This window comes from Gallinula chloropus (assembly GCF_964237585.1).
Source record: "Gallinula chloropus genome assembly, chromosome: 12".
Classification (NCBI taxonomy): domain Eukaryota; kingdom Metazoa; phylum Chordata; class Aves; order Gruiformes; family Rallidae; genus Gallinula; species Gallinula chloropus.
In genome coordinates this window covers 18,611,467-18,638,595 of record NC_140097.1, presented here as the reverse complement: position 1 = coordinate 18,638,595, position 27,129 = coordinate 18,611,467, and the positions used below count along the sequence as shown (strand labels likewise).

At 38.4% G+C, this 27,129-nt stretch overlaps 1 protein-coding gene across 1 annotated transcript in view; it reads left to right on the top strand.

Annotated features, from left to right (window-relative positions):
- The window catches only part of SLC6A11 (solute carrier family 6 member 11), a gene marked incomplete at both ends in the record, with an annotated part of 91,933 nt that overhangs the window by 10,870 nt on the left and 53,934 nt on the right, over positions 1-27,129 (top strand). The window contains one exon of the mRNA XM_084269507.1: positions 12,324-12,456. Within this exon, the coding sequence (XP_084125633.1) occupies positions 12,324-12,456 (133 nt within the window). The remainder of the gene's footprint in view (positions 1-12,323; positions 12,457-27,129) is intronic.

Below are 27,129 nucleotides of genomic sequence, written 5' to 3'. Positions count from 1 at the left end.
ATTAGAAATAAGGTTGTGCAATTTCAAGTTCAGATGTTTTATGAGTATGATTTGAAGAAGAACCTGATATTTTTTCAATTGATCTGCTTTGATCATGCTAGAGGATGCATAAGGAGCAAATACTGTGCAGCTATTCAGGATTTTGTCATTCTTCATTAATGTTCTTATGCCTTGTATTCCCATTATTGTTAGGTTCCTGTTCTGCTGACAAAATTACTAATTTAGTCACGGCTTCCTAGGATGCTCATGGTGCCAATGGCTTTGCAATTACAGATTTATTGATTATTTTGAGGTTGATTTATGTTCACAGATAAGGTCAAATTATTCCCATTTTCCAGAAGGGGATCTGAACTACACAGAGTAAAAGTGCTGAGTTAATATTAGAGGCCCAAGATATTTTTACATACTATTTATCGTTACATGAAAAGATTTTAAAGTTACTTAGTTGAAGACACCATAACATTTGTTTGGAGCAAGTAATTACTATTTCGTTCCAAGCAAAGCATTTTATTTTGCATACTTGCATGAAAATTTACGGGAATTATTGGGGGAAAAAAAGGCCTTTTTGTTGTCTTTGCTCTGATGACTCAGGATGTAGGAGGCTGTCTTCATTGTATGAATGTCCCACTTCCTTGAGTGTGTTTGTATGGGGTGGGAATTTCACCATCTTCTGACTTGTCTTCTTTGTATAAAAGTGAAATAATCATGGAGTATAGACTGGGGTGCTAATGTCTTGCTTCTCAGGTCATTACTTTGGGCAGAGGTTTAGGGATCGTTCCTCCACTGCCTCCATACTTTTTTAGATGGTCTAGATCAAAGGAGGTACTTGAGGACAAGGATTGTGGAAGACTATTCTGATAATATATAGGTTAATTGTCTTCATGCCAATAAATATTTAATTGTTTATTTCAAATTGTATTGTGCAACTGTAAAATGCTACAAGCCCCTCTTGTTGTACCTGTAGGTACCTTGTAGGTACTTAAGGTAATAAACTTCTCTTTGTGAAGGTCCCATGAACAAGTTTGGGGCTTTATTTTCCTAGTTATTTAGAATGATACTGTTATTTCAGATAAGTTTCATAAAGCATTTACTTCACTGTTTAATACCTAGAATTTCTTTTGGGAATTTGTAGCATTTGTTGTCTGTGATTAAAAAATGGGACAGTTTTGTCCTGCAGTCATGGCAAAAATAAAAATTACCTTTTTGTTGGAAAGATTATACATGAGCTATTTAAAACAACCCTTACACAACTGTAGAAGTTCTAGCAATGAAAAGGAAAAACACATGGAGCAGAGTGATGTGCTTAAAAACCTCTGGCCTTTAGCTCAGATAATCAGTTTTGCTGAAGAATGCTAATTTTTTTTTCTTAGAAGAATTGGTAACACTAAGGGCAGGAATATGTATTTAAATATATGTCAATACATGCTCTTTTATGTATTGTGGAGAAAGAAATATGAGATGCACAGTTTTCCTGCAGGAAAATAAAATTTTAAGAAGTAAAAGATCTAAAATAGTGAAACCTTACATGTGCCATGACAAGTTTGGCTAAATCAGTCAGTTGTAGAACACGCCAAATTAACCAGGCTTTTTTCTTCTGGCTTTGCTAGGGTTTTATTAGTTTCTCATAAATTCATTTGTTCTCTTACGTGAGAGAAGACCTCTACTGAAAGGCCTCCTTTCAATTTTGGCTTGTTTGGTGCAGCTACAGAAGTGACCTCACCACCTTATATAAGTTACCACCTGTAGCCTCCCACGCTTATATCTAAGGAGAATTTTAAATCTAGAAGACTAACACTGTGGTTGGTGGCAATTTCTTCCTGAAACCGCTTAGCCCACTCCTCTAAAGGAGAGGGGTCTTGCCAGGGTCAGTCTGAAAAGTTACATTCATGTTTTATGAGGTTGCTCAATAAGTATGTTCTCCACCAGTTTACTGCAGGACTAGATCTGCAGAGAAATACCATGTGATTCTTCCAAGATGTATCCTTCAATACTTCTGGAATCCTTCAGAAATGTATGTGACTTTACAAAATACTACAGTTTTTAACTGTAGAAGAATGTGTCCATTAGATTTGCTCACTGGCTCAACATTGAGAATCTTAAGGATTTTAGAGATGTTCATGTATTATTAACCAGCAGTTGCATTTGTCTGCTTACTGGCTTTCTCAGCATGGGCACTGTGTAAAGCAAAGAGTTCCGTATAATTAAGCAACCCTGTATCTATTTTTGGCTCTTAAAGAAGTTTCATCACAGGACAGAAGCAAAGTTTACACACTTTTTAAGTGTATTTAGGAAGTAAGGCATTGTAGATTGAGGGTGTTAAGAGAAAGGGTGGTTGCTTGTTCGTTTTAGGCACTTTAAATGCTTGAGAGAGATGTTCTGTCTGTGCAAAAAAGTATAGTGAGCACAGACTGGGGAAAAAAACCCAAAAAACATCACCACAAACCAACCTTGTTTTCCAGTATATTCTTTCATGGCAGCAAGGAAATTGATTTGCAGTGTCAGGAGGATTTTCTGAGGAATTATCATTAAGTATTGTGATGGAATTTCTATAAAGGTTACACAATATCTACCAGTGCTGGCCTTGAAACAGTGATGTCGGCATAGTCATTTTCTGTGTGGAAAGGGAAATGACTGATATTTTACCAAAGTCCCTTCAACATCTGTTTTTTTAATAATTTCAGCTCTGCTATTTTTAGTTTACAAATGAAAAATTGAGGTGATGGAGTTTATTTGAATTTATCTAAGAATCGTACTGTAAGTTGCAAGTGCTTCAGGAAAGCAGTATTTTATGTAGACCCAGTAGCTCTAAGTGTGAACAGAGGACTTGGGGCTTCCCAAAATAGCTCCATAACTCCTGTGTACGTTTGTCGTTTTCTTTTTACTGTTTTATGAGCTATTCTTTACTCCCTTCTGTCCCTGTTCCTTTGCAGGTTTTGTTTGGTTTGGTTTTGTTGTTGTTCATAGTGGGTTTTATGTAACTAGGATTTACTGAAGAGCCAGTGAGTATATGAGCTACATTGACAGAATAATTTTTTATTTATTTTTGCCAGTCAAGTAATGGTTTTATATTCGCCTCTTCTGTGTGGAAGAGGTAAGAGCTTACCATCACCCATTTCTTACACAAGTTTGTAGCCAAGAGCTCCCTATGAAGGGCTATTTTACCAAATCACATGACAGTTCCTGATTTTTTTTTTTTTTTTTTTGTGGTCTGTAGTTCTCATTTTATGAACATTTAATTGAGTGGCCAACAAAGGACAAGTCTACAGACTGCTTGAAACCTTCAGCACAAATTGAGAGAGACATCAGGTTGACTTACATTTGTTCTAGATGTTTTCAGTTCACAGCTGCTACTGTGTGTTGTATTAACTTAGGTAGCTTGGAAGGTGAATAAAAAGGAGATTTTTGGCACTGCATCAGAGAGGAGTAGGGGAAAACTGCAAGACTTAAGGATTCATTGGATATATTGAGAGAATAGCAAGAAACTATAGAGCAGAGGTGAGTGGAACAGTACAAAAAAGGTTATTTGACAGGATCAAACTCTCAGACTTGGTAAGAGAAGAATTTGCTGTGACTTCTGTGAAGGAGATTGAAGGAAAACAGGTCAGGAGTGGCTAAAGTGGGAGTTCTGTGATTCGACTCTTATCTCTTGCTATAGATATATAGAAAACACACACCTATACATACACAAATAAAACCAGTATATGTATATACACAGTGGCTGCTAAGTAGTCACATTAAATTCAGAAAACATAAATACTGAATTCAATGAGTCAGGAGTTGAGATGAGAAATAACTGTCATCATTTGCAAGCAGTGCTACAAATTTTAGAGAAAATTCTGCCGAGGAGAGTTTGATCTTGCCTTCTAATTTGATAAGAAGTGTAGATTTAGAGACTTTGTTCCATTTTGTAGTTGTATCTATGCTTGTTGTTATAGGTGTTTTGGTGATCGCCACTCGCTGCACCAGAAAACAACAGACACAACCAATTTTAAGTTTCTAAATGCTGTAGCCTAGAGGGAAGGAAGGTAGTGTGAAAAGAATCTCTTCTTTTTAAGGCATTCTCTTTCTCAAAGATACACACCTACTTTATAGTATTACCTTCATTAATATGTTGTTCTCTCCCATGTCACCGTCACATAATCAGAGCTCTGCAGGGTAGCAAACCAGTGGGGGTTCATGCGCTAGCCACTCATGCAGTGCATCTTCTGAACGCTTGTCTCCTTGAGTCCTACTCAGGTTCGAGATTGTCTAATGTGGGTGCAAGTAAGATCAGAACCAGTTTAATATGCAGCCTGTCTTGTGTTGCTCAGCTTTTACATTTGTTTAGACAATGCAACGTATATTATATGTAATGTAGGACTGGTCTGTAGGATGCATTTTTCACTGGAACTTACAGTTTTAGGGTTATCTCTGTTAGAATGTATCTTCCAATCCTCTAGGAGGGAGGTCTCCCACACATTTCTGTAAAAGTCCTGGGTCAGGTAGGTTCTCTTCTAAGAAAACCTTTTCTTCATACTGTTGATTGCTGCTTACTCAGTGAAGCTCAGCAAGTCTCCTTTACTTTATTGGGCAGGTATAATTTAATATATAGCCTTGTGAAGTACAGAACAGGATGTTTAATTTATGTTTTTAAACTGAAAAATGTTTCACAGCTTTGATATTGCTACACCTGTACTATTCTGTACACTTTATTGTGTCATGAGATAATTGAACCACACCAGAGAAAAGAAACCTTGGAAAACAGTATGTGTAATACATACAGTAATGAATTGACTAGGGAAGTAACAAGATGACTCTTTTTACTTTCATTTTATTGAAGGATATTTTTTCTTTTTTCCTGGTCCTATATAAAATCCATAGGTATTGAGTCAAAAGTCCTGAGAAGTTTACCAAGTAAACTTTGGGATTTTAGCCTTTTGGTTTCATAGCTCCATATCCTTTAGCATTCAGTATACGTGTTGGAAGTTTATCTCACGAGTATGTAAGGCAGTGGAGAATACCATCGCAGATCTTTAGCATCTTGTATACTCTGTTTAATGCTGAGGTTCTTTTAGTGTCTGGAGTGGCAGAAAATCACTATACTCAAAGGAAGGTGGGCAGCATGTAATTTTGGTGAACAACTCACCTTCTCTTAGTTGTTATTCCTTACACTGAGAGTTTTATTGTGCCTAGTCGGTAAACTGGAGACTGCTAAATCAAGCAGTAGGGTCTTCTCTGAAATATCAGTTTGTATGTTTGTGTATTATTGAAACAGGCATTCTTTCAAAAGTTTTTGTTCTTCCTAAGCTCTTCCTCAGATTCCTCTGAGTTTTGCCGTCTGTGTGGATCAGTCTGTCTCACAAATTAGACAACAATTAGCACAGATTAGATGGCCACAGGGAAATGCCGCAACTCCCTGCAAGATGTTTCAGTACAGAAAGTTTATGTGCTCTTCAGCAGAGCTGAGTAAGTAGAATGAAAGAAGCAATTTCAGTACTTGTGAGATCCTTTAAAGCTGCTTGCAGTCACATGAGTTGAGGAAGCACTGCCTTGAGCAAGAACTCCTAGCACTGCTGCCTAGGAAGCGTACAGGGTCAAGTGAGCCTCAGCATTTAATTTTTAAGAATCTCTATCAGATAACGAAGAAGCTCCAATGACTCAGATGAGAGGAAATTGGTGCTGGTGGTAAAACCCTCAAAACGGCTGTTACTAAGCCATTCCTATAGCTGTAAGGTTGGTCACACTTATCAGTAAATAATGTGTATCAAACACATTAGGTAAGCAGCTGCCTCGGATCTCCGTGACAAAAAGAATGTCACTTTTTAGTGTTTTGTGTGTCCCTGGCAAACATGTCAGCCTTCCAGTGTGTCTGGAAGTACTGCAGTCACTCTATGTCCTTACCAAGGAGGCTGGTTTTATGACTGAAGAAGTATCTGACAGAGCAAAAATACACAGTGTGATTGTCTTCATTCAGATCTCTAGCAGAACCTCAGATGCTGGTAGCTCTCTGACCTAGCAGTTCAAGCCTCCACAGAGGATCTTGTACATGGCCTATTAATCCCACCATTTTCAGAATGCAGCTGGTATCTGCTTGAGTTTCTGTGTGTCAGAAAATCTCCACTTGCACATGATACTTGTGTCCATTTGGGTATGAAATATTCAAACTGATCACTTTTTGCAACAGCTAAAGAATAGTACTTGCTTCAAGTGCAGATAGAGGAAGAAAGATGAGTTTAGAAAACATGTCTTTGAATAGAAACTTAAACTCACTGAAAGATATCAGTAGTTTTCTACTAAACTGGTGTAAAATCTGTGCAGCACTGCACTCAAATACATTATGCCTTTTGTACAAGGAGCTCAGTAACAAGGCTCACAAGGTCAGTACGGACTGGACCTGCAAAATCTGCAGGGATAGAAGGAGCCTAGCAAAACATACAGTAAGAAAGGCCACTGTAAAGTAGCAGCACTGCTGCTTCATTTTGTTTCCCTTTCATTCCCTGCAGAATGCTCTGAAGACAGAGCCTGGCCCAGAGTAAAAAGGAACATTGCCACCTATGTTCCTGGCTGGCTGGTTCAAACAGGCACAGATGGAGAAGTGACCTCAAGAGGCTTCTGTCTCTGTTGAGATGGCTTTTCTTCGTGGTGTTTGGTTTTGGTTTGGTTTTTAGTTGTTGGGGTTTTTTTAAAAAAGAAGAAAGTCTTGGAAACTGCTCCGAATCAGACAGGGAATATGAAGGGACCTTCCTCAAATAGATTGAATCTGTTCTTCAGCTTTCCAAATCATGAAATAATGCAGTAAGTACCCTGCTACATTCCTTTCAACAATGTGTTGGCAGTAGTTAATCCTCTTTCTATTCAAAAGCCTGGTACAGCTCTGCACATTGGAACACTTTAATAAAGACACTCTTTCCCAGGAAAATGCAGTGTTCTCCCAGCCAGTTACACAGTGGCATAAGCTTTCAAACCCTTAGTTTTCAAATTTGGATGGAAAGGTTACTCTTCAGCAATGAGTAGTTATCTCATAATAATCTCCATTACAGCAATTCCAACAATAGTGAGGCCCTTCTTCCTGCCAGACGTACTGAACAACTAAACTGAAAGGTGTTGTAGCATGTTCTCAAATAAATTTAAGCTATTTTCAGTAAGTAGAGGGTACTTTTTGAAATAATTTCCACATGGGATTTTATCTTTCTAAATTTTGCTAGGGAATGTACTTGCAATGATTGTAATGGAAAGATTAGAGATAACCTTGTGCACTAGTATGTTCCTGAAATGGAGGTAGCAAAGAGTTGTCGTATTCTGTCTGTTTTCTTGCTAGATATATATTATGTATAGTTGAAGTAGGAGTAAGTGTTTCTATGGTTCTGTTATCTCTTACCAAATCTGTCCATGTTTATTTGTTTTTATCCACACATATCTGATCCATGTTAAACTTTAAGTGTAAGATAGGCTTACAGTATTTGGTACTATAAAGCACAACCAGAATAAATCAATACTGTAGTAATAACGTCATCATTTTCTTCTAGTTGTAAATACCCTTGTGACCAAACATCAACATTTCTGACAGCTAATGGGAAACAAAGAATGCCACTGTTCAGATATATGTCCTTTTGTTACACTTAAATTTATCTTCTATTCATCAGATTCTATAACTTTTATCACTTCTGTGTTACATATAGGAAGAAAAGTAAAAACCTCTTTGATAGCATTTTGTCAAGCTATGTATGTGTGACTGGAAAGAGTAAAACCTTCGAACGTTGTGTGTTGTGGGTGTGATACACATCAAAATCCACTCTGCTTTAAATCTGATTTTCTATTTACAAGTAAAATACTGTGAGTGGGTTAACAGTTTGCTACTACTGAATTGCAAATCTTACTCTGGTTTAAGTTAACCTTTGCATTCCAAATTATCCCTAATACTAATGGAGCTTGTTTTCCTCAGTATTCTGGTCAAGATGTGCAAATGCCACCAGTCTCCTGGCTTCCTTCCCAGGCTATTGGTAGGTTCAAGAAATTGAAGTGCTGCGAATTTTCAAACAACAAAACAACCCCCCTTTAACAACTACAACAACAAAATCCCCATCCTCAATACCTACAATAAATCTTTTCAATATCTCAACAATCTCCATTTTCAGTGAGATCCAAAAATAGTTAGTGATTTGTATCTTCTCTGCAAAACAAGTGCTTTTTACAGCAAAGTTTCACGTGGTCTTGAGTTCTTGCCAGCAAACTCAGTACACTCAAAGTTACTCTGCTCAAAGTGGCTTGTACAAAGCAGTGACACACAACCTGTAGTAATTCCAGTGTTATCTACAGTAATGCCAAACGGTTATCTACAGGTTTATTGTACTGGCAGCTACAGTGGACCCCTAGGTTCTTGAGCTTTTTTTCTGTCACAGTTGAGTTCGTTCTTTCTTTCTGTAAATGTATGATTATTTATGGGAACTTTCATTTATTAAGAGAACATTCAATAACCTTCCTTAACCCAATATCTTTTCCCCGGCAAGGTAGATGAGTTTGCAGTATTTGTTTGAAGGTAAGAACATTCAGGCCTTAGGTCAGTGACAGTAGTGAATTCTAGTGGTGAAGTTTCAAGACATCCCAATGAAATCTCAGTTAAGGTGTTTCTTCTCAGTCACTCTTCTGGGGGATTTTCCTTAAAGAGCCTTAACTTTAATCTTTAATAATTTTCCTTTGATATATATTTTTTTTTCCTTCATGCAAGTATGAACCAAACCAGCTGAAGTAAAAATGGACTTTCCACATTCTGTGTACATTTTTTAAATAGTGCTGTTAATGACAGATGTGTGTGAGTCCCTTGGGAAAATACAGAATTCAAGAAACAAAACCTTGGAGGTGATTGCTGGATGTATCTGGGTTTTTATAGTATGTCTGGCATGTAGTGGCACCACTCCTAAGGTATATGGCCAGTGGCATTCTAATCCTTCCCAGGGTATTCAGATTTGATAATTGAAGACTTCTATCACAAAGGAATGTCTTGGACTCATTCTGTAACTTAGGTTTCTGATTCTTGATACTTCAGTCATATAAATGAATGTTGTCACTTACCTCCATTGGCTTCACTTAGATAACTACATAAGACTGACAGTCTAACTAGGGCACCTTGTGCTCCGAAAATGACTAGTTTTAATTTTGATATCACCTGATATTTGGAATAAAAACCAGCTGTGATTTCGTGGTTTGTCTCAATCCCATTGTCTTATTTTACAAGACCATGTAGTTTATAGCAGGGGATGCTTAGGGTAGGACTGAGACCTTGTGTTCTAGAAAAATTTCAAGTCCAGTGACCATGAGGTGCTTTTCTACTTCTTCCTGTTGCAATCTGTATAAATTATGCAATGTGCATAAATTACTTCCTTCTGCTCTGCTTCAATATGTGCAGTCACAAGTGATGAAACATTGGTGCAGACAACCTTCACAGCTTTGGCTGTTGCTGAGCATCTCGCTATAGAACTTCTCTTTTTCAAATGCTTGTGATTTCAAAACAGCATCACTTCCAGTGCTGATTTTGCTGCTCTTGTTCTTTCTCTCTCTATCCCAGAATTAAGAGGTGAAAAGAACATAGTGTAGGGGACTTGAAGTAGTAAGAGAAGGAGAGGAAGGCACAGGGAAAGGTACACTGTCGCTTTTTTTTGGTGGTGGTGGTGCCTGTGAAATTTGTGCAAGGTCACGGCAGCTTTTAGATGCTGAACTGCTGAGGAGCAAGCAGCTGTGATCAACTGTCATCTTCTGACCTCTGAATACATCAAGCTCTTTACTTGGATGCAGGGGCAAATCATGTATTTTTAAAATGCTTTTCCTTTTTGTTTTATTTAAGTTGAATAATAAAGGAGCAAGAGTGCCTATGAGGGTATCGATAGTCAGACTGAACTGAGGCTTTGTGAGAAAAGTCTCATGTTCTGAATGCCACGTCCTTTCAAAACCTGCATCTGCTGCTGCTGTTTCAGATAGCTTCAGCAGGGGCCCTGGCATTAGGGAGGGCATTGTGCCTGCTGAGGAAATCACTGCTTGCCTCTGACCAAGACTTTTGCTTCCTGCAATCTGTTCTTTGCATACACTGTATGTTATAGTTTAATTATATGCACTGGACGTGTTGTTGCTTACTTTCTAAGGGAAATACTAAACCTTTTCTCTGCTTGAACAAAGGAAAAACAAAACAATTTATCACACTTCACTGTATTTTAATGTTCATTATGATGCTAACAGTTCAAGTTGATTGGCACCATGTGTCTTTTTTAAATGAGAGCAGCAGGGACAATTCTGTTGAGGCCATTAATTTGCTATTTACTTTCTATGACACCTTTTACAAAAGAACCTGGCCAAGATTTTTGGATGGGTAAGGCAGGTGTCTTCTATTTGAGACTTCTAACAGAGCATTCAGAAAAGACTGAGCATTGACATTCTGCAGGTGGCTTCCAGAAACTGGTTGCTTTTAAAACCCCTCATCTTGAATCTTTACTGAGAATCGTGTTCGTAAGAAATTGCCTTTTTGTGTGTGGCACATGCTAACCAGCAGAGAGCGAGTAATAACGTTTAGTAAGAAGTTACACAGAGTTAGAACAGTGGAGTGGCCAGGTGCTGGAAAGTGTTACTTTGACAGCTGGACGTGGATCAGATCATGTGAGTGTGAAGTAATTCTGCAAGCTTTGTTTGAACCCCAAGTACACCAACGTATTGGTCGTACTTCTATCACACTCACTGTGGTGGCAGCCACTGTGGAATTGTAATGGAAAGCTTTCTCTGCCATCTTCTCCCAGCACACATTTCTGCAACCACACTGCAAGACAGCTGTACAAAAATTGGTATTTCTCTTGACACACTTACGGGTCTGGAAATTGAGGAGTGATTGTAGCCTCAAGTGTAATTGTTGGCAGGACATGGATATTGAATGGCACCATGAGACCGGGCAGGTGATATTCCTGGGAGTCAATGTGATGTGGTTCATCACCACTATAGATGTGCACAAATCTTCAAGTGAGGACATTGCCAGCCTCTCTCCAGTAAATTTACCAGTCCTCCAGGAGCCTGTCCTGTTGCTGGGGCTTTGTCTGTGTACCAAAGCACAGCAGCTCTAACTGTGGCATACATGCTACAGGCAAGCAAGTAAGTAACTGTAATACTTAGCCCCAGCAGAGTGCTGTGTTAGCTCTGCACATCCAGTAGCTGAATAAGTATACAGATTTCTTCGTAGCATTGCTTTCAGGTACTTGCACCCGTCATACACGTGCTCACAACTCCCTAATTTGGACCAGTGCTGCTTATGTTTAGGTGCACATGTACATAAATATCATACAGATAGCAAGAAAAAATATTGCTTTGATGGAAATATAAGGCACCTCATTCATTGTTCTTGGTCAGTGAAAACAAAGCTGAAGGAAGTAAGTTTACATTTCAAAAATTTGTGTGGCCAAAACACAAATATTTTTATTTATTTTTTAAAAATTGTCTTAAAAATTAATGGTATTTTTTATTTTAATTTAAAAGTGTAGTAGGCCACTTGAAAATAAATATTAGAAACTTTCTAATCAAAACAATAGTTAAAATTATTGAATTTCAAGTGTACATTTCACCAGACTTCCTGCATAGCTGTGGTTCAGTGGTGTTCCTTTCAATTCTAGACTATAGATAGAAAACATGTATGTCCCCTTCTTGATTAAAATATATCCTTCATTAAAATGAATCTCTTTATTCTTTTTAATGAATTTTGATGATATTCATAAGATTCTTTGCAGGTGTTAGCTAGTGCATTGTTTCATGCTAGATGTCTTCCTAAGAAGAACATGGCAGAAGCTTTGCAGAATAAAACTTAGTTACTGGATAAAGGGGAAAAGTAGATGGGGTGACAGTATGTTTGACAGCTTTGAAAATAAATGTTTTGTAGTTTGTGTTACAAAAGGAAATTCACAAAAGTAAATGTTACTAGATAAAAATAAAGGTTAGAACTTTTTTTCTGAAAAAAATAAACCAACCCAGTAAAACTGGGAGAAAACCCCCACCCCAAAACCATTCAAGTGTTTTATTTTTGACTTATTTGTTGGTTATTACTTTAAAGAGATAGGGGTGTTTTTCTTTGACCTTTGCTTTATATAAAAGCTGATTTAAAATCTTGTTAAATTTTGTTACTCACTTAGAAAAATAAAACATTTGTTCATTTTTAACCAGATTTCAAATCCACTGAGAATATCCTTTTTCCTTCTGCCACTTTTACCTCAGCATGGCACGCTGTCATTAGTAACTAGGAGTGTCTTTGGTTGAAGTTGATTTGGTTTCAGTCCAGTGTTTTGTTGTTTGCTTCAACATTATTTTTCTCTTCCTTTTTGCAGACGCCGGGTGCTGGCCATATCTGGTGGGATTGAGCACATCGGGAACCTTCGCTGGGAGCTGGCACTGTGCCTCCTTGCTGCTTGGACTATCTGCTATTTTTGCATTTGGAAAGGAACAAAGTCTACAGGAAAGGTGAGGTTAATATTCTGCACATCAGCTGTAGTACAACTTGCTTGTGCTCCAAACCTGTGTTGGCATTTATATTTATTTAAATCAGAATGGTGGAAGTTCACATGTATCTTGCATTGCTCTAAACAGCTGTACTATAAATTGTCATGGTAATTAAGGCTCCATCATGCTCTCACTGTTTTCTTCTACGGTGTCATGACTTGCTGTGTTCCCTGATTCCATTAGGTAAAGCTCTTTGGTTTTGTTTTGGTCTTGTTAATTTAGGAGACCATATTACTGGCCACTCCTCAGACACAGAAATCACTACTGAGTTGTGTTGGTTTCTGTGCATGAAGTACCCAAAACTTGAATTTTGTCCCAAACTGACAGGAGCAGAAGCCCCCAGTGACACGAGTAAATCACATGCATCAGCATTGTGAGTTTAGAAATACAGTCACCCTACAACAAATGCAACCAGAACACCTAAAGCACAAATCATGATAAAACAGATGGACCCATGAGGGGAAAAAAGAAAGCATGTTGTAGTCTTCTTTATTAATGCCATTCCACACCAGACAGAAAGATACTACTTCACAGCCTGGGTCATGGGATGATGGAGAGGTAGCCCCTGGAGAATTACAGATGTAGTTCTGAGTAGAATATGTGGGTATCAATGAAACAGAGAGAAGAGAAGAGCCATAGCTGGCAGGAGGGCCTGTGTGTGTGTGTAAAACACCACATTGTTTTCACATTTCGAAACCAAAGAGTGCAAGGAAAGAAACTGGTGGACTAAAACATTTTGTGTGTATAACTTTCAGTTGTTTATTACTTTGTTTGGAAGTGTGGTTGGATTTCTTTGTTTCTCTTTTATTAGCCTACGCCTAAAAATGAAATGTTTGAAATTAGAGTGGGTTTTTTTTATTTAAAAAATGTCAGAGCAAAATTTTTCAGCTTTCTAAACCACACTGATCCTTCTTTCCATCAAAGTTTTGGCTGAAGCTGTTAACTGCATTCTGCCTGTGTATGCCAACTGTGTCAGTCAATCTGGTACTGCATTTTTCATCTACGTGTTTGCACACACAGATTTATGCAGCCCTACTTTTATCAAGTCAGTGCAGGAAAAATGCTGAGAAAGACTGTCTGGGGATACATACGAGCATGAATAGTTTAGAGGAAAGAACAGAGAAAAAAAAACTGAAGAGGAAAATATAGAGAAGGAAAGGTGATATAAGGGAATGACAAGATAAATGTCCATATGTCTTTGAAGCATGCACTCCAGGGAGGTACAAAAGTGGTTTAGAGTTGTCTGAGGAGCTACAGCTGGCAGTGAAGAAATGAAACTGAGCAAAACTAATTTTCTTTTTTTCCATCAGAAGGAATATATGAAGATGGATATCTATTCTACCATAGCATAATCTGGCCCAAGGGTGGGGGAGAAAACTTGTACTTTGAATGCACATGCGTGCATGCATGGAAGGTTGTGCAAAACTGCACTGTACTTAAGAAAAATAGCTTTAGTAAAATCAGTTGTTGGTAGGGAGAGGCTGTTGTGATTTTGGAATGGATATATCTTACGTTCCTGCATTCCTGTGGTTTACATTCAGCTTCTTATTGTTCTTCATATGTGTATCACATGACAGTCCTTCATCTTCTACCATTTCCCCAGAAAAGGATCTTGCATTTTGGAAGTAATTGTAATGAAACTGATCTGTTTGAACGTCTGTTTGTTTGTCAATAAGTTTGTTTGTTTGTTTCCTCATAGCTTAGCTGAAACCTCAGCTTACTGGTAGCTGGAATAAGTTTTATTTGGCTGTATTTCATTAAGATTTTGATAATTATGTTTCTGATGAGGTTAGGTGAGACTGCCTGAGAAAGAAACCCATCTTGTCCATTTGAAATGGTATGATAGGCTTTTCAACAAAGCAAAAATAAGTAGCAGGCTTGCAATACAAGTGCAAAGAGAATTTAATTAACACCCAATATTCAGCTTTATAGGTTTCAAGCTTAAATTTAGATCAGGGTCCTGTAAGTAGACTCATCGTACGTGTACACTCTATGGATTGGTTTGCCATGAACAGCAATTCTGTTTCAAGAATCATGAGGAAGCAGGCTCATAGACTCCTGTGTTCCTCAGAAGACACTGGTATTCAGCAGTCTGCCTGGGTGGAGGAACCAGTGCTTCTCAGGAAAATTCAAGTAGGGGGCTTTCCTAGCATATGATGATAATTTCTTTTTCCGTTTCTGTTCCTGCTGTTAGTAAGAAAAGCTTTTTACTAGATGGATATGTGACATTGCATTAATTTGCAGTGATGATGTTTTATTCCTGGACATAAGTTCACATTTTACATGTGTTTAAGAATTTTAATGTTCTTACATTTGTCACTCATTACAGACAAAGTCACTGGAAATGAGCTGTTGTAGATGCAACAAGGGAATGAAATGCTCTGAAATCTAGGTGACACAGCTGTCTTGTGGGCTGCAGTGTCAGTTTCTGATCTATTGGCATTTAGGAAGTTCATACTTCAGGTCGTCCAATCATAAGCCTTCACACTAGATTGAATTTATTATATGTTTATTTCTTATAATATTAAAGGGTTTTTTTAGGCTAACCTGTTAAATTAGCTATATACTTTAATTGGATTGAATCATTTCAATGGAATAACATATTTATTCAAAGCAGAACATGTCTTTATACCACCTTTGGAAACGTTTTCAAAGGAAGATGTTTGTGAGACAGAGTAGCTAGAGAGAGAGAGGACAGGAGAAACAGAGAGACAAAATGGAGAAGGGGAGAGACTTACTTACCGTCTTCATACAGCTGTGCTCTGAAATATTCAAGAGCTTAGTTTATTCTTTTCCTCTTTTTACTCTGCATCCTAATGTGTGATGGAAAAAAATATCCAAGGCTTAAAAGCTGCCATAAAATAAACGCATCATTCTCCAACTAGTGCTACCACAGAACTCATTGCTCAAATTATGAATATTTAATATTTTAAGTTATTAAATATATTAAATCTAACATAAAGTTTAACTCCAAGTGAAGCGCTTGTGACACTGTTAACAAGATGCTTCAAACTTTTCCATTACTGTTCTTGAAAGTCATCAGTCTCTCCCTAAATCATTTTAATTTTCCATTCCAACAGATGTGTAATAGCAAAATAATTTCAGGTGGCTCTGGTAGCTTTCAAGAGAAACCTCTTTGTGCCTTTTCTGAGGATCTTACCCTTAGTTATTGAATCTTCGATCTGAAGTTATTTGTATGCCAGCTTTTTAAAATGTTGCATGTGTAGGAAATGCAGGGTCTTTGAGAAACTTCAGATTGAAGATATAGTTTTGTCATCTTAAACAGAGAAAAATATGACAATGTGATGTCAGCATAATGTTATGTGTATGTTGCAGCTTGCTGAGCTTGTTCATACATGACATTTGTCTTATGCAGAAGTATTTGCAGTAGGTAATATGAAGTGATTCCAAAGATGAGCTAAGAACTATGTAGATGGTTGAAGAAATTTAATGTTCTAACCATTTAAAATATTATTCTAGATCATTAGAATTTATTTAGTATCTTATTTTTGCAAAATTCTTTTGTTTGCTAGTTAGGAAAATTCTGAGTAATTCTATAATGTGTATACCTACATAGTTGCTGTGTCTTGCTAATTTTTGATCTTTATTTGACATTCATTAACTCTTCAGGTACTGGGGGAGCCAGGTTGTTTTTTGGTCCTGCACTATCCATTTATTAGTTTCGCAGTATGTCCGTGTGCTTTATACTTTGAGAAAACGACACCAGAACTTTCTGATCTATTTTTCCTGAAGTGCTTGCTGAAAGGGAGTAATCCCAGTGTTTTCCACTTTATTTCTTTTTTTCTTTTGTTTTGGGTTTGGTTTTCTTTGTGGTTTTTTGTTTTGTTTAATGAGAGTATGCTAGGGTTTTTTTAGGATAGCGATCACTCCTTTGAGCTCATAGAGACTTCTCACTTGTTGCAACTTCTGCACAATTGCTTTTCAACTTGGGAGGCTCGTAGACTTAGAGTTGTGTAAGGCATTGTGGTAGTCTTGGTGTTACTACACGACTATTTCTGTTCAATCACCTTGATTTTTCAGTGCAGCAACACATCCCTGGCTGGTGCTGATACTGTTAGTTTGGAATCCTGTCAGGTGCATGGATTTATAGAATCACAAAATCGTATGGGCTGGAAGGGTTCTTAAGAAGTTTCTAGTCAAGTCTCCTGTTCAAAAAAATTATCAACGCTGAACTCAGAACAGTTTTCTTTTGTGCTTTGACTGGTTGCATCTAAAAAACTTCCAAGGATAGAGATTTCACATGTTTTGGGGCAACCTATTCCAATGCTTAACTGTCTTCATGATACGAATAAGTTATTAATTATCTTTTTTCCTACATGTAGGGTCACTAGAATATTCAGTTTTGTTACTGAATTATACTTTTTCTTTTGCATAGCTTGTTACATCTCTGTCAGCCCCTCCTGATTAAAACACATTTTTGTATGATCTCTCTTACTCTGTAGCATGGGCGGGAGTGTCTACAATTTTTCTTGCACACAAAGTGACTTGGATCTCCTTCTATATTAATAAGCTAAGTAAATAGCTGGATTTCTCTTGTCTTGAGTCTTTCTTTCTTTGTCAGCATCACTGGCATATTAATGAACAGAAGTGGCAGTTAATCAGCAGACAGTATGTCACACAGCCATGGGACAACTGATCAAACTTACTCATGTCTTTATCACTGCGTGATGAGCTTCTGCTGTCTGTGCTGTAGAAAAGAGCACTGCTTCAGCCCACTCCCTAGACAAGGAGGGATTGAATCAAAAACATTGAAAAGCAACATGTAGTCTTGCTATTACTGTCCAGTGTGGATATTAGAACATTTTACCACACCCCCACCTTCGCGTTGTGATGTCTTAGTTAGAAAGCAGGCCACAGAGAGACAAGCAAAACTAATGTAATAATGACTGATAGATTTGGATCCAGAGGCTGGTTTAAGTGTTGAGTATTTGATGTCTAATAAATACCATAAACTGTCCTTGTTCGTATGCAACATCTTTTGCATTTCTCAGAAAATCAGGCTAAGACCCTTTCAGTCTTACTGCAAAAGGTTGGACCTAATGAACAAAGAATGCAAAGTCTGATGAAGGCTTCAGGAGATCTGCCAAAGGTTATTATGGATAAACATTGCCAAAAAGGCAGCTTCCATCTTGCAAAATATTCCTAAAATGTAATATGAATTTGTACCCCAAACCACTTTATTTGCTTTGCCATGTATTCTGTGGCAATAGACTACTTTATTAAATGATGGTTTGGTTACAAAAAACAGAAAACTGGAAAGTGTGTTCCTTACAGAAGAGTATACCACATTGAGATTTACAGTGCATTCCAATTTGCTCTTCTGAAACCTTTCCATAATGAATTTGGGGGTGTAATTATTTCTGATATAGTTTTTCTGGATAATGCTAATTTGAAAAAAATCTGGATAGATGGAAGTAAAAGGAATATTGCTGACTACCTTCAGGATTTTTATGTTGTTCAGTATTAGATTATCACACTGCTTCTAAGACCACTGAGACCAAGACTCGCATGTATTTTGGGTCGTTTTGAAGGAGTTTTCATTAGTATCATAGAGACTATACTTCTGTTCTTTTGCCAGAGCCAAACCCAAATAGTTCTTCTACACTGTTTTGCACTTCTCCATTGGCTGCTGGACAGAAAGTGATGAGAAATCCTTCTCACGTTGTTCCAGGATCATCTGAAAGAGGGACAAATCTCCTAAGAGTCTGTTCTTTAAATTTTCCTGGAACTAATTTATGTATCACAGACACAGGCTTCAGTAATTGCTGAATATTATTCTGTTTGATTCTGACTTCTGAATCTTTTGATTTTTTTTCCTACTTTTATGTTGAATTCCCTGAAGTTCAGTGTCATCCTGATTTTGGAGTGTGTTAACCACATGATGTCTCTCCACTTGATGTACTTTAAAACTACAACAGGAGGAGAGGCTAAAGAGAGTAGAGGGCAATGCTGAAATGTAAAGTCAGGAGTGTTGTCCTGACTTGACACAAGAACATGCAGAAAGCATCAGTGCTTTCACGTGTATCAAGTGTCTACAAGGAGTAGACACAGAGCTAAACAGCTGTCCCCTGTAAAAAGCAGTGAATAGCCTTAGCTGCTCTAAAATAATTTACTTGTTTTTTCAGATAATATCCGCTTTAAAAATGTCTTGCAGACTGTCTTAGCAAGCTTTGACTTGAGAACATGCTAGAAAGAGTTCATGTGGTTCTGTTTGTCACCTGCTACCCCTTTTTTACACTCTAGCTACTCTCATAGTAGCACAGAAAGCGTTGCTGAAAGGTATTGTTATGCTCATGTCTGAGCTACATAAGAAACCACACTGATACAGCTACTTTCTCTACATAAACATGAGTTGTCTAAGACACTTGATTAAATAGTCCTGCAAGTCAAAATCTAAAATATTAGATTAGTGATTGCAGTATCTCCTCATGAAACATTTATGACTTCTCATTTATCATTGGATGGGCTCATATTAGCCATTGTGTCTCTAAAAAGGATACTGTTTGGTTAAGAAAATAATTTGCAGTTCATCATTCTAAACCATTTGTAATGACCTCACAAGCTTTCTTGGTGATGTAGTTACCACATGAAAACATGAAAGTATGAGGCACTCTGATTTTTCTGTTTATCATTATTCAGTGAAGCATTTCACTTTGTACCATGACATCACTTGAAAAGTTATAAACACCTTAGTGAAGCAGAGAACTTCCTTTTCTTAAAGGAGTAGAAGTATTGTTTTACCCAGTACAAGTAAGCAGGATATTGGGTTCAGTGTGTATGTAAGTGATGGCAGGATTTATTATTTTATTCTTCTGCTATTACTGTTTTCTTTCCTTTGTACATGCATGGTGTCTTGACCTGTAGTGTTCTTCAGGCTTTTCTGCTTCATAGTTCTGATGGGAGCCTCTCTGGTTCTAAATGTTATGTTTGGTGAACTTGATTGTATTCCATACGGCCTCTCAGATTTTTCCTGATTTGAAGGTTTTATTGAAGTTTTACATGTAAAACTCAGACAAGCATCTTGTAAAGGCTGTTAAGTGCATTTTATAGCTGTGATCAACATGAGGATCTTAAGCTGATAATTGTGAAGTTCATCTTGTAGCTGCATGGCTGTTGTCCTTCGTAATGCTGCACTGTTCCTAACTTCGTAATTAGTTCCTCTGATCAGCTTAATTTGCTGTGCTGGATGCGTTGAAGGGCCATTTAAGCGTAAATTGTCAAGACATTTTGTAGAAGCCACCAGTAATTCTGTGTGTTAAAAGACCAGAGATAAACCAGGAAGGTACAGCCTGACTGGGACGTCTTGACACAGATCTGTTGACAAGACTAGGGAAGTTTCTGGGTAGGTAGTGCTGACATTGTTAATCTGTGAAGTTGAGGGGCAGGAAACAATCACTGAAAAATCTAAGATTGTTTTTGCCGAATAAATAAGACTCCAAATGAAATGTACTGAACTATCTAATTAGCATCCACTTTTTAGTAAGGTTTCACTAAAGGGGGTAGAGCCCTGTTTTTTCCACTCAGCAGTCTTTCTGAAGGTGATGTCTCCAAGTTGCAGTTCCGATAGGCCTGAAGAGTTTAATACAGATAGATGTCTGAGCTGTTGAGAGTTTATTCCAGAAAATCAAACTCCTCTCTGTGCATTATTGGAGGAAAAGAAAAAAGAAAAAGAAAAGGCTGCAACTCAACTGAACTGTTGCTTACATCTTATTTTTTCATTTTTCTGTTGAGGAAAACCCCTTAATTTGTGTGAACAGTTTAAAATGCAAAACATAAGATGTCAAGCTCTGGCTGGCTGAGTGTAGTGCCATCTCTCGCTGGCACGTACAACTCACATTCGCCCCTCACCTCTCTCTATAGTTGGGATACCTCCTCCACCTGCATTTGCAGTGCTGGGGAGTGTGGGATGATTGATGGATGCTTCCCTGTTCTTTCCCCCAGATATCCAGGCTGGAGACAATAGAGGCATAAAAGTAAATTGGTTTTCAACTTTTTTCTTTTTTTTTTTCCTCTCTCTCCAGCCCTTATTTCTTTAGATTGTGTTTGATACCAGTGGTTCACCAGTAGTTGAGATACTCTCAATTTTTATGTAGCAGCTACTCAGAACTTCAAGATTTGAAGGCTTTTCCCCTCCATTCTGAGCCTTCGATTTTGCAAATCATCTACCAAGGCCATCACTGTTAGAATGTATCCACATGGCAAAGGAACTGACCCCACAGAGCTTCCCACTGCAAGAAAGGCAGGTGGGGCCAGCAGCTTCTGTGCCAGGCCGTGCACACCTGCAGAGCTGGCCTGTTTGCACGCAGGTCTCGTTTATTATGTGATAGGGCCACGGGTTATTTTTCTTTTTTTTTTCCCAGACAGGTCTCTGCTTGGCCTCTGTGTAGCTCCCTTGCTTCACTTGCATTGTGCACCTATATAAAACCTACTTTAGCACCCCAGAGTAGTATGCTGTCCAGCTTGTATTCAGCTCTGTGCTGGTTCTGGGGTAAGCTGCAGCGTGCTCAATTCAAATCTAGCTTCAGTTTCTTTGAAATAATTTATCACACTATTGGCAGACCTGAATAGTGCTCATGTTTCTGACTATGCATAACTTTGTACTGGTTGAGAGAGAACCCAGCTTTACATGTCTTCCGTAGCAGTACATCTCTGTCAGAAATGATGTCGGAGTGCCTTCTAAGCTGTGTGGCCTGCTCAAGGTGATCCTGTTTTGGCCAGGGCGGGTTGGACTACCAGATCTCCAGAGATCCCTTCCAATCCATACCGTTCTGTGACTCTGTGATTCTGTAAAGGGAATGCCATATGGATGTAAACTGAGGAAAAAAATTGAAAATAGTATATTAATTTGATTAAAAATAGGAGCAGAATGATAACTCGCTCTGTCAAGGCTAAGGGCTTGAGGTGAAAAAATTGCTAGGATCAGGATGTTCTTTTTCCTTGATTTGAATACCAGCAGTACACTGCAAGTTATCTGGTGGCTCAAGGGCCCCAAATTCAGAGATGGACTTCCCATACCTCTTACCCATCATTTTCTCTGCCTTCCCATCAGGAGTTAAGCCTTGCTTGCCAGTAGTTAAGACTCAGTCTCTAGACCCAAAGAAAATTTATTTCTCAATAGCAGGCTATATAAAGGCCTTAATGGATTCAATGAGGCAGAAAGAAAGAGTAGAAGCGCAGAAGAAAAAAAAAATAAGAGAAAGATGTGTGGAAGAAAAAAAAAAAAGAAAAAAAAGAACTGGGGCCCATTGTGGGAGCCCAGGAAAAGGAACTAGGCAGCAATGATTGTATCTCCTGAAGTGTCTTTTGTTTTAGTCTCAAGTAATAGCAAAGAATAGTCCTTCATGGTGAGGCTTTAACACTCTGTCCAAGATTGATCTCTGTATTCAAAGGGGGAAAGTAGAACATTCATGAGATGCATGCAGAGTTCCTGCTATCCGCCTCCTCTGTGTGAGGTTTTCAAACAGCTACTGCGATATTTTTTTTCACTCTCCTGTGTACTGAGCATTTAAGGACACCTCAAATTTTTTTTTAAAAGGAGATTTTTGTGCCTTTCAGTGATTTTCTCAAAATTGTGTTTGTCAGCTGTGGGAAGTATCAAACAGTAAACTTAAATCAGAATTGTACCTTCATGATTTCACCTTATGAGCAGAGATCCACTTTTATATGAATACTTACTTAGACTGGATCTAAGCCCTGGTCCACAGCCCAAGCAAGTTAAAAGTGTGCTTCAGTGCACTCAAAGGCTGTGCAGGGCACATGCAGTTGTGAGAACAGAGAAGTCACCTGATCTGTCAACCTAACGTATGAAAAGGAAGGCGAGCTTTGGTATTTGTAGTAATGCAGTGAAGTTTCCTGAAAAATTAAAGGTGAAGTAAAAAGACAGATTAACATTGCGCCATCTCTGCAGGAGAAATGCATTGAATGGCTAAGGGTAACACATACAGGTTTATTTTTTTCATTGAGATTACCAGGCACTTTTAGCCCACTATCAGTAAAAAATACACTGACTTAATTAAAAAAAGGCTTTAGAAAAGCAAAAGGTTCAGTCATTTGTTGCTGTACGAGCTCTTCATATTTCATTTCTCCTTTCACAGAATCCTCTCTTCCTTACAAACCATGTACTTCCTTACAAACTCTCACCCGCAAAAAAATAAAATAAAATCAGTGAGCAATGCTATACAGAACATCAAACTGGAGCCAAACACAAATAGTTCTGTTTATTGTGATCACTGTTTGATGTATGTGCCAGGGATAAACCATTCTTCCTCCCGGTGCCTGACCCACTGTCTCTGTCTGTGACTCATAACTATCAAGGCTTTATGAAGCTGTGCTTTAAAAGTGTTTGTGTGGCTGCCTGTGTCCCAGTCTCTTACGCATGTACAGAAATCACTACAGATGCTGCTTTTGCTGGACCGTAGTTTATGTATTTGGAACGTTACTTGCAATAGTACTTTTCACCAGGACCACACACAGTATCTCCCTGGTCACTCAAATACAGAAACATGAGAGTTGATATCCATTTATAGCATTGACTGTTAGTGCTGCTTCAATGTCATACTGCTTCAGCTGAAGTAGAACAGCTAGTGTCACCTGTTTTCACACAGGTTGTTTGTCCTCAGCTTGTGCTAACCAAGCGTGGCTCACTTGTCACATTTCAAAAAGCTGTTTGTAGGTATCCATCCATAGGTATCCATCCCCACGGCACTCCAGGTAAAGGTCAGTATTGTGTCTAATTCCTGCCTGTGGGAGGTGGTCCCTTCAGGTTTGCAGTCAGCACAGGCTAGTATTTTGTCTTTATCTACAAGGCAAAGATGACATTGTAGTAGCAGTTTTGTTTACACGGCTGTTCTTGTGAGAATTACAAACTTCTGTACATACATACATACATATATATATATATATATATAATTCTGTATACCCTCCCTGTGTCAACTAACACAGGCTGTATCCAAATTCAGTCTAAAGAATGGGGAGGCTTAATGAAATAAATTGCTACATGAGCAACAAGGGCAGCTTCGGGCAGCTGCTGGCGCTGTGTTGGTAACTAAAACACATCCCTGAGAGTGAGTTGGCTGCCGTGCGCCTGCTATTCAATTCTGCTGCTGGGCAATTGAAAAAATAGTAGTTGAAAAAGAAAATAGGTCAAAACATCCTGCATAAGCTTAACGGTGTCATATATAGAAAGCATAAGGCATTGCTGTAACAGTCTGAGACAAAGATTTAACTGTAATAAAAAAATTCTTTGGGTTATTTCCTGTGGCTATAAAATGTGTTTGTTGCTGAAATAACTAATGGTAGCTCTGGTCAGTAAGGGCTTTTGTGGTTGAGTTTGTATGTCACTTGTTTCTGGAGTGCTTTACTGAGGTTAGAATCTCAGTGTACCAAGTCTTGGAGGAGTGCAGTGAGGTGTCTCTAATCCCCGAAGAGCTTGCCTTTACATCTACATGACAGACACTCAGAGATCTCCATTGAACAGAAGGGATGAAGGGAGAGGAGACAGATCAAAGCATTTGCTTAAGATAGAAAAATAAATCTGTGGCAGCAACATACTCTCAAGTCACACTGTCTTTCAGCCTGATGTCTTTATTTTGTGATTCCTCTCACATTTCCTGTGCATCACATCCCCTCTCAGGTCTCAAACTTGTCTCAAAACCACAATTAAATTGCAGCACGCTGTCAGATCAGTGTCCTACAAGTCAGCCTTGGGGTGACTCGGGGTAGATTTAGAGGCTGTTTAGTAGGGAAGTTACAGTGCAATAAGCCTTTAAGTAAAATAAAGATGTGACTAACTGCATTGTCTTAGATGTAGTAGCCATAGGGAATGGCAATGTGGAAAATTAGGGTCTGGATGATAAGGGTACTTGTTAGTTTACGTGGTAAGGCTATTCATTATATTTTTTAATAATTACATTTAATAGATAAGTAATAGTGCAGTTGCTTCATGGCAAACACATCTCTCAGCTATTGCCATGGTGATAAGGGCCTAGATGTGTCAGTGGATGATAGAAATTTGTCTATCGACCTATGTCTGGACAAGCACATACCTTTTCCAATAGTAGACAATAAGCTCTTTATTACCCTATAAGTATCCTGAATATTTTTGGTTTGAGGGGACCTTTAAAGGTCATCTGGTCCAATAAACAAGGCAGTTTTGTGATTACAAAAATGATCAAAAGAAAGAGGCATGAGTGTGCTCTAGAGACATCCTTTTCTTGCCCATTTGTTTACAAAACGCTTTTTCCTCCTCCAGCATTTCCTGTATAAGATTGATTAATGCTGGGGTGCTCTCAGAAAGCTGCAGGATTGACTGATAAATCTTTCAGAGATGGCCACTTACATATCTGCTTGAGTGCTTGGAAGTTTGATACACTACATACTCAAAAGAGGTTCAGATGTGACTAGTTTTGGTGCAGAGTTCTAGGGGAGATCCCTAATTCCTATTGTATTGATGTTCCATGGGTTTAGTATTTGCAGTTATTTAAAACGGCTAATGCAGTCACACATTTATTTGATGACTTCTCTTATGCTGATTCTTCTCTTAACCTCCTTCCCAGTAATACCCTCTTTGCTATATTCATCTATGCTGACTGGCATCTTTTACCTTTGTGGCTGCCTGAAGAAGGAGGAGCTCTAGCTAGGAAACCTCACCTACTAATCCGTCTGGTAGATAGCATTGTATCCAACTGCATGCAGTTGTCTCTTTTTGCCTTAGCGCCAGCGTTTGTTCAGGAGTGGGGGGGTGTGTGTTGGGTTTTTCTGTTTCTTTGGATTCTTCTAAAGACAAGTGAGGAGGAAAATCAAGCAAGACAAGCAAGTGAAAAAGATGGAGATTATAAGAAATGTTCTGGTACGGCTGTGTTGCACTGGAAAAAGTCAATGCACTGAAACTAGTCATTCTTCAGAGCAGCTAGCCATTACATGAAGAAAATACTCACTTGGAAAACCCAGCTTCATGTTCTCTAGCAAACAGTCAGAGGGCAAACAAACCTTTATCGTCCTCTAGTTTGCAGGAATGAGCCAAACATTTTGAATTTATTCCAGTGCAGATTTAAGGTCTTACAGAAAAAAAATCATCTCTTGTCCTGTTCTGACCCTTGCAACTTCATCTGCGTTACAGGTTAAACATTGAAGGCACCACTAAGTATATTCTAACATTGAGAGCTGGAAGTCATGCCTAGACTAGCTAAGAAATCCCATTCATCTAGCACCTTATCGGTTCCCCATTTCTGCCTGTGCAAACTCAGTAATGAAACTGGAAATTCAGATGCTAGTATGGGATAATTCTGACCCCTCTAAATTATTAGAAATGAGATTATTCTATGTCAGGAATAGTTTAGGTTTCTGTGGATGTATGTAACTAATACCAGTATCTGGCTTGTTGTGTATAAAGGCAACCTAGGTGGCATTCAGAAGTCTGAAGATCCTGGAAAGTTTTGAAAAGGAACAGCTTTGATTTATAAAAGCTTGAACTTTTTCAAGACCTTTTCAAAATGCAAAAAACCCAGCCCTCAGTTGATTAATTAGCCCTAATTTATATTAAAATTCTTCCTGATTGAGTTTTAAAGTGAACTTTTACTTGATTAAATAGCAGTCTTTGATTTTGAGATATTTGTGGCTCTGCAAATTCCCTGCTTGATGGGAGCTCTATGTAAACACTTTTGCTTGCAGTAATGAGCTTAGCCAAGATGCTGAAGTTTATTTCTTCCCAGTCAGTTGTCCTGTCCCTGCCTACCACCACAGGGTAGGTCGTCTTCGTGCACTTGAATATTGACCAACACAATAAATTAACCTTATTCTTTCCGATATTCATAGTTACAGAATGACATTGTTTCCTTTGCCATTCTAGTTTGAGGCTGACCCATTTATGGAGTAGATAATGTAACAAATTCTTATCAATAACCTCTTCAGGGTAGACCACCCAACCAAAACGAGAAAACCCACCACAGCCTGTAGGTACTACAGACAATAATACCCTGATTTGCTATTGGATTGCTTCCTTTGTATTTACACTGGCAGAACTCTCAGCTTGCCAGATTGTAATGCTCAGTTTACTAAAGGTTTTCTGCAACATTCTGCATTTGAAAATTAGACTGCAGACCTCCCCTGGATTCACAGATTTATTTTGGGCATTCTAGTTCTGTAACTGTTGGAAGTTTTACATTGGCAATGGATTATCAATATATGAACAATGTGACAAGCATGCTTTATAACAAGTGGGTAGCACATTCTTAGGCACGTTTCTGTTTAGAATTGTCACATCCTGTACTTTTTTTTTACCGACAAATCCTCTGAGGACACTCAGGCAGTTGCAAAGTGTAGGATGAGTACTGAGTTTGGATAACAAATTTTGGAGATTGATGAACAGTGGCACTGAGAGGATCCAAGTCACTGCACTGAGTTTGTGAGTTTTCTCTGCCGGTATTTATCTGGGAAGGAATTTGTCCTGCTCTCCTCCTCTGGCACCTAATGGCAGAAAAAAGTGTGGTAGTATTGATTAGACAGTCTGACTCACAGTCTTATGTTTTTTTAGTTCAGGCTGTGTCCCTGTTCAGGCCAGCAAGGTTAGCATTGTGTGGGTTCACTAGTGAATCTTTCTCTTCGCTCCAGAGCAGG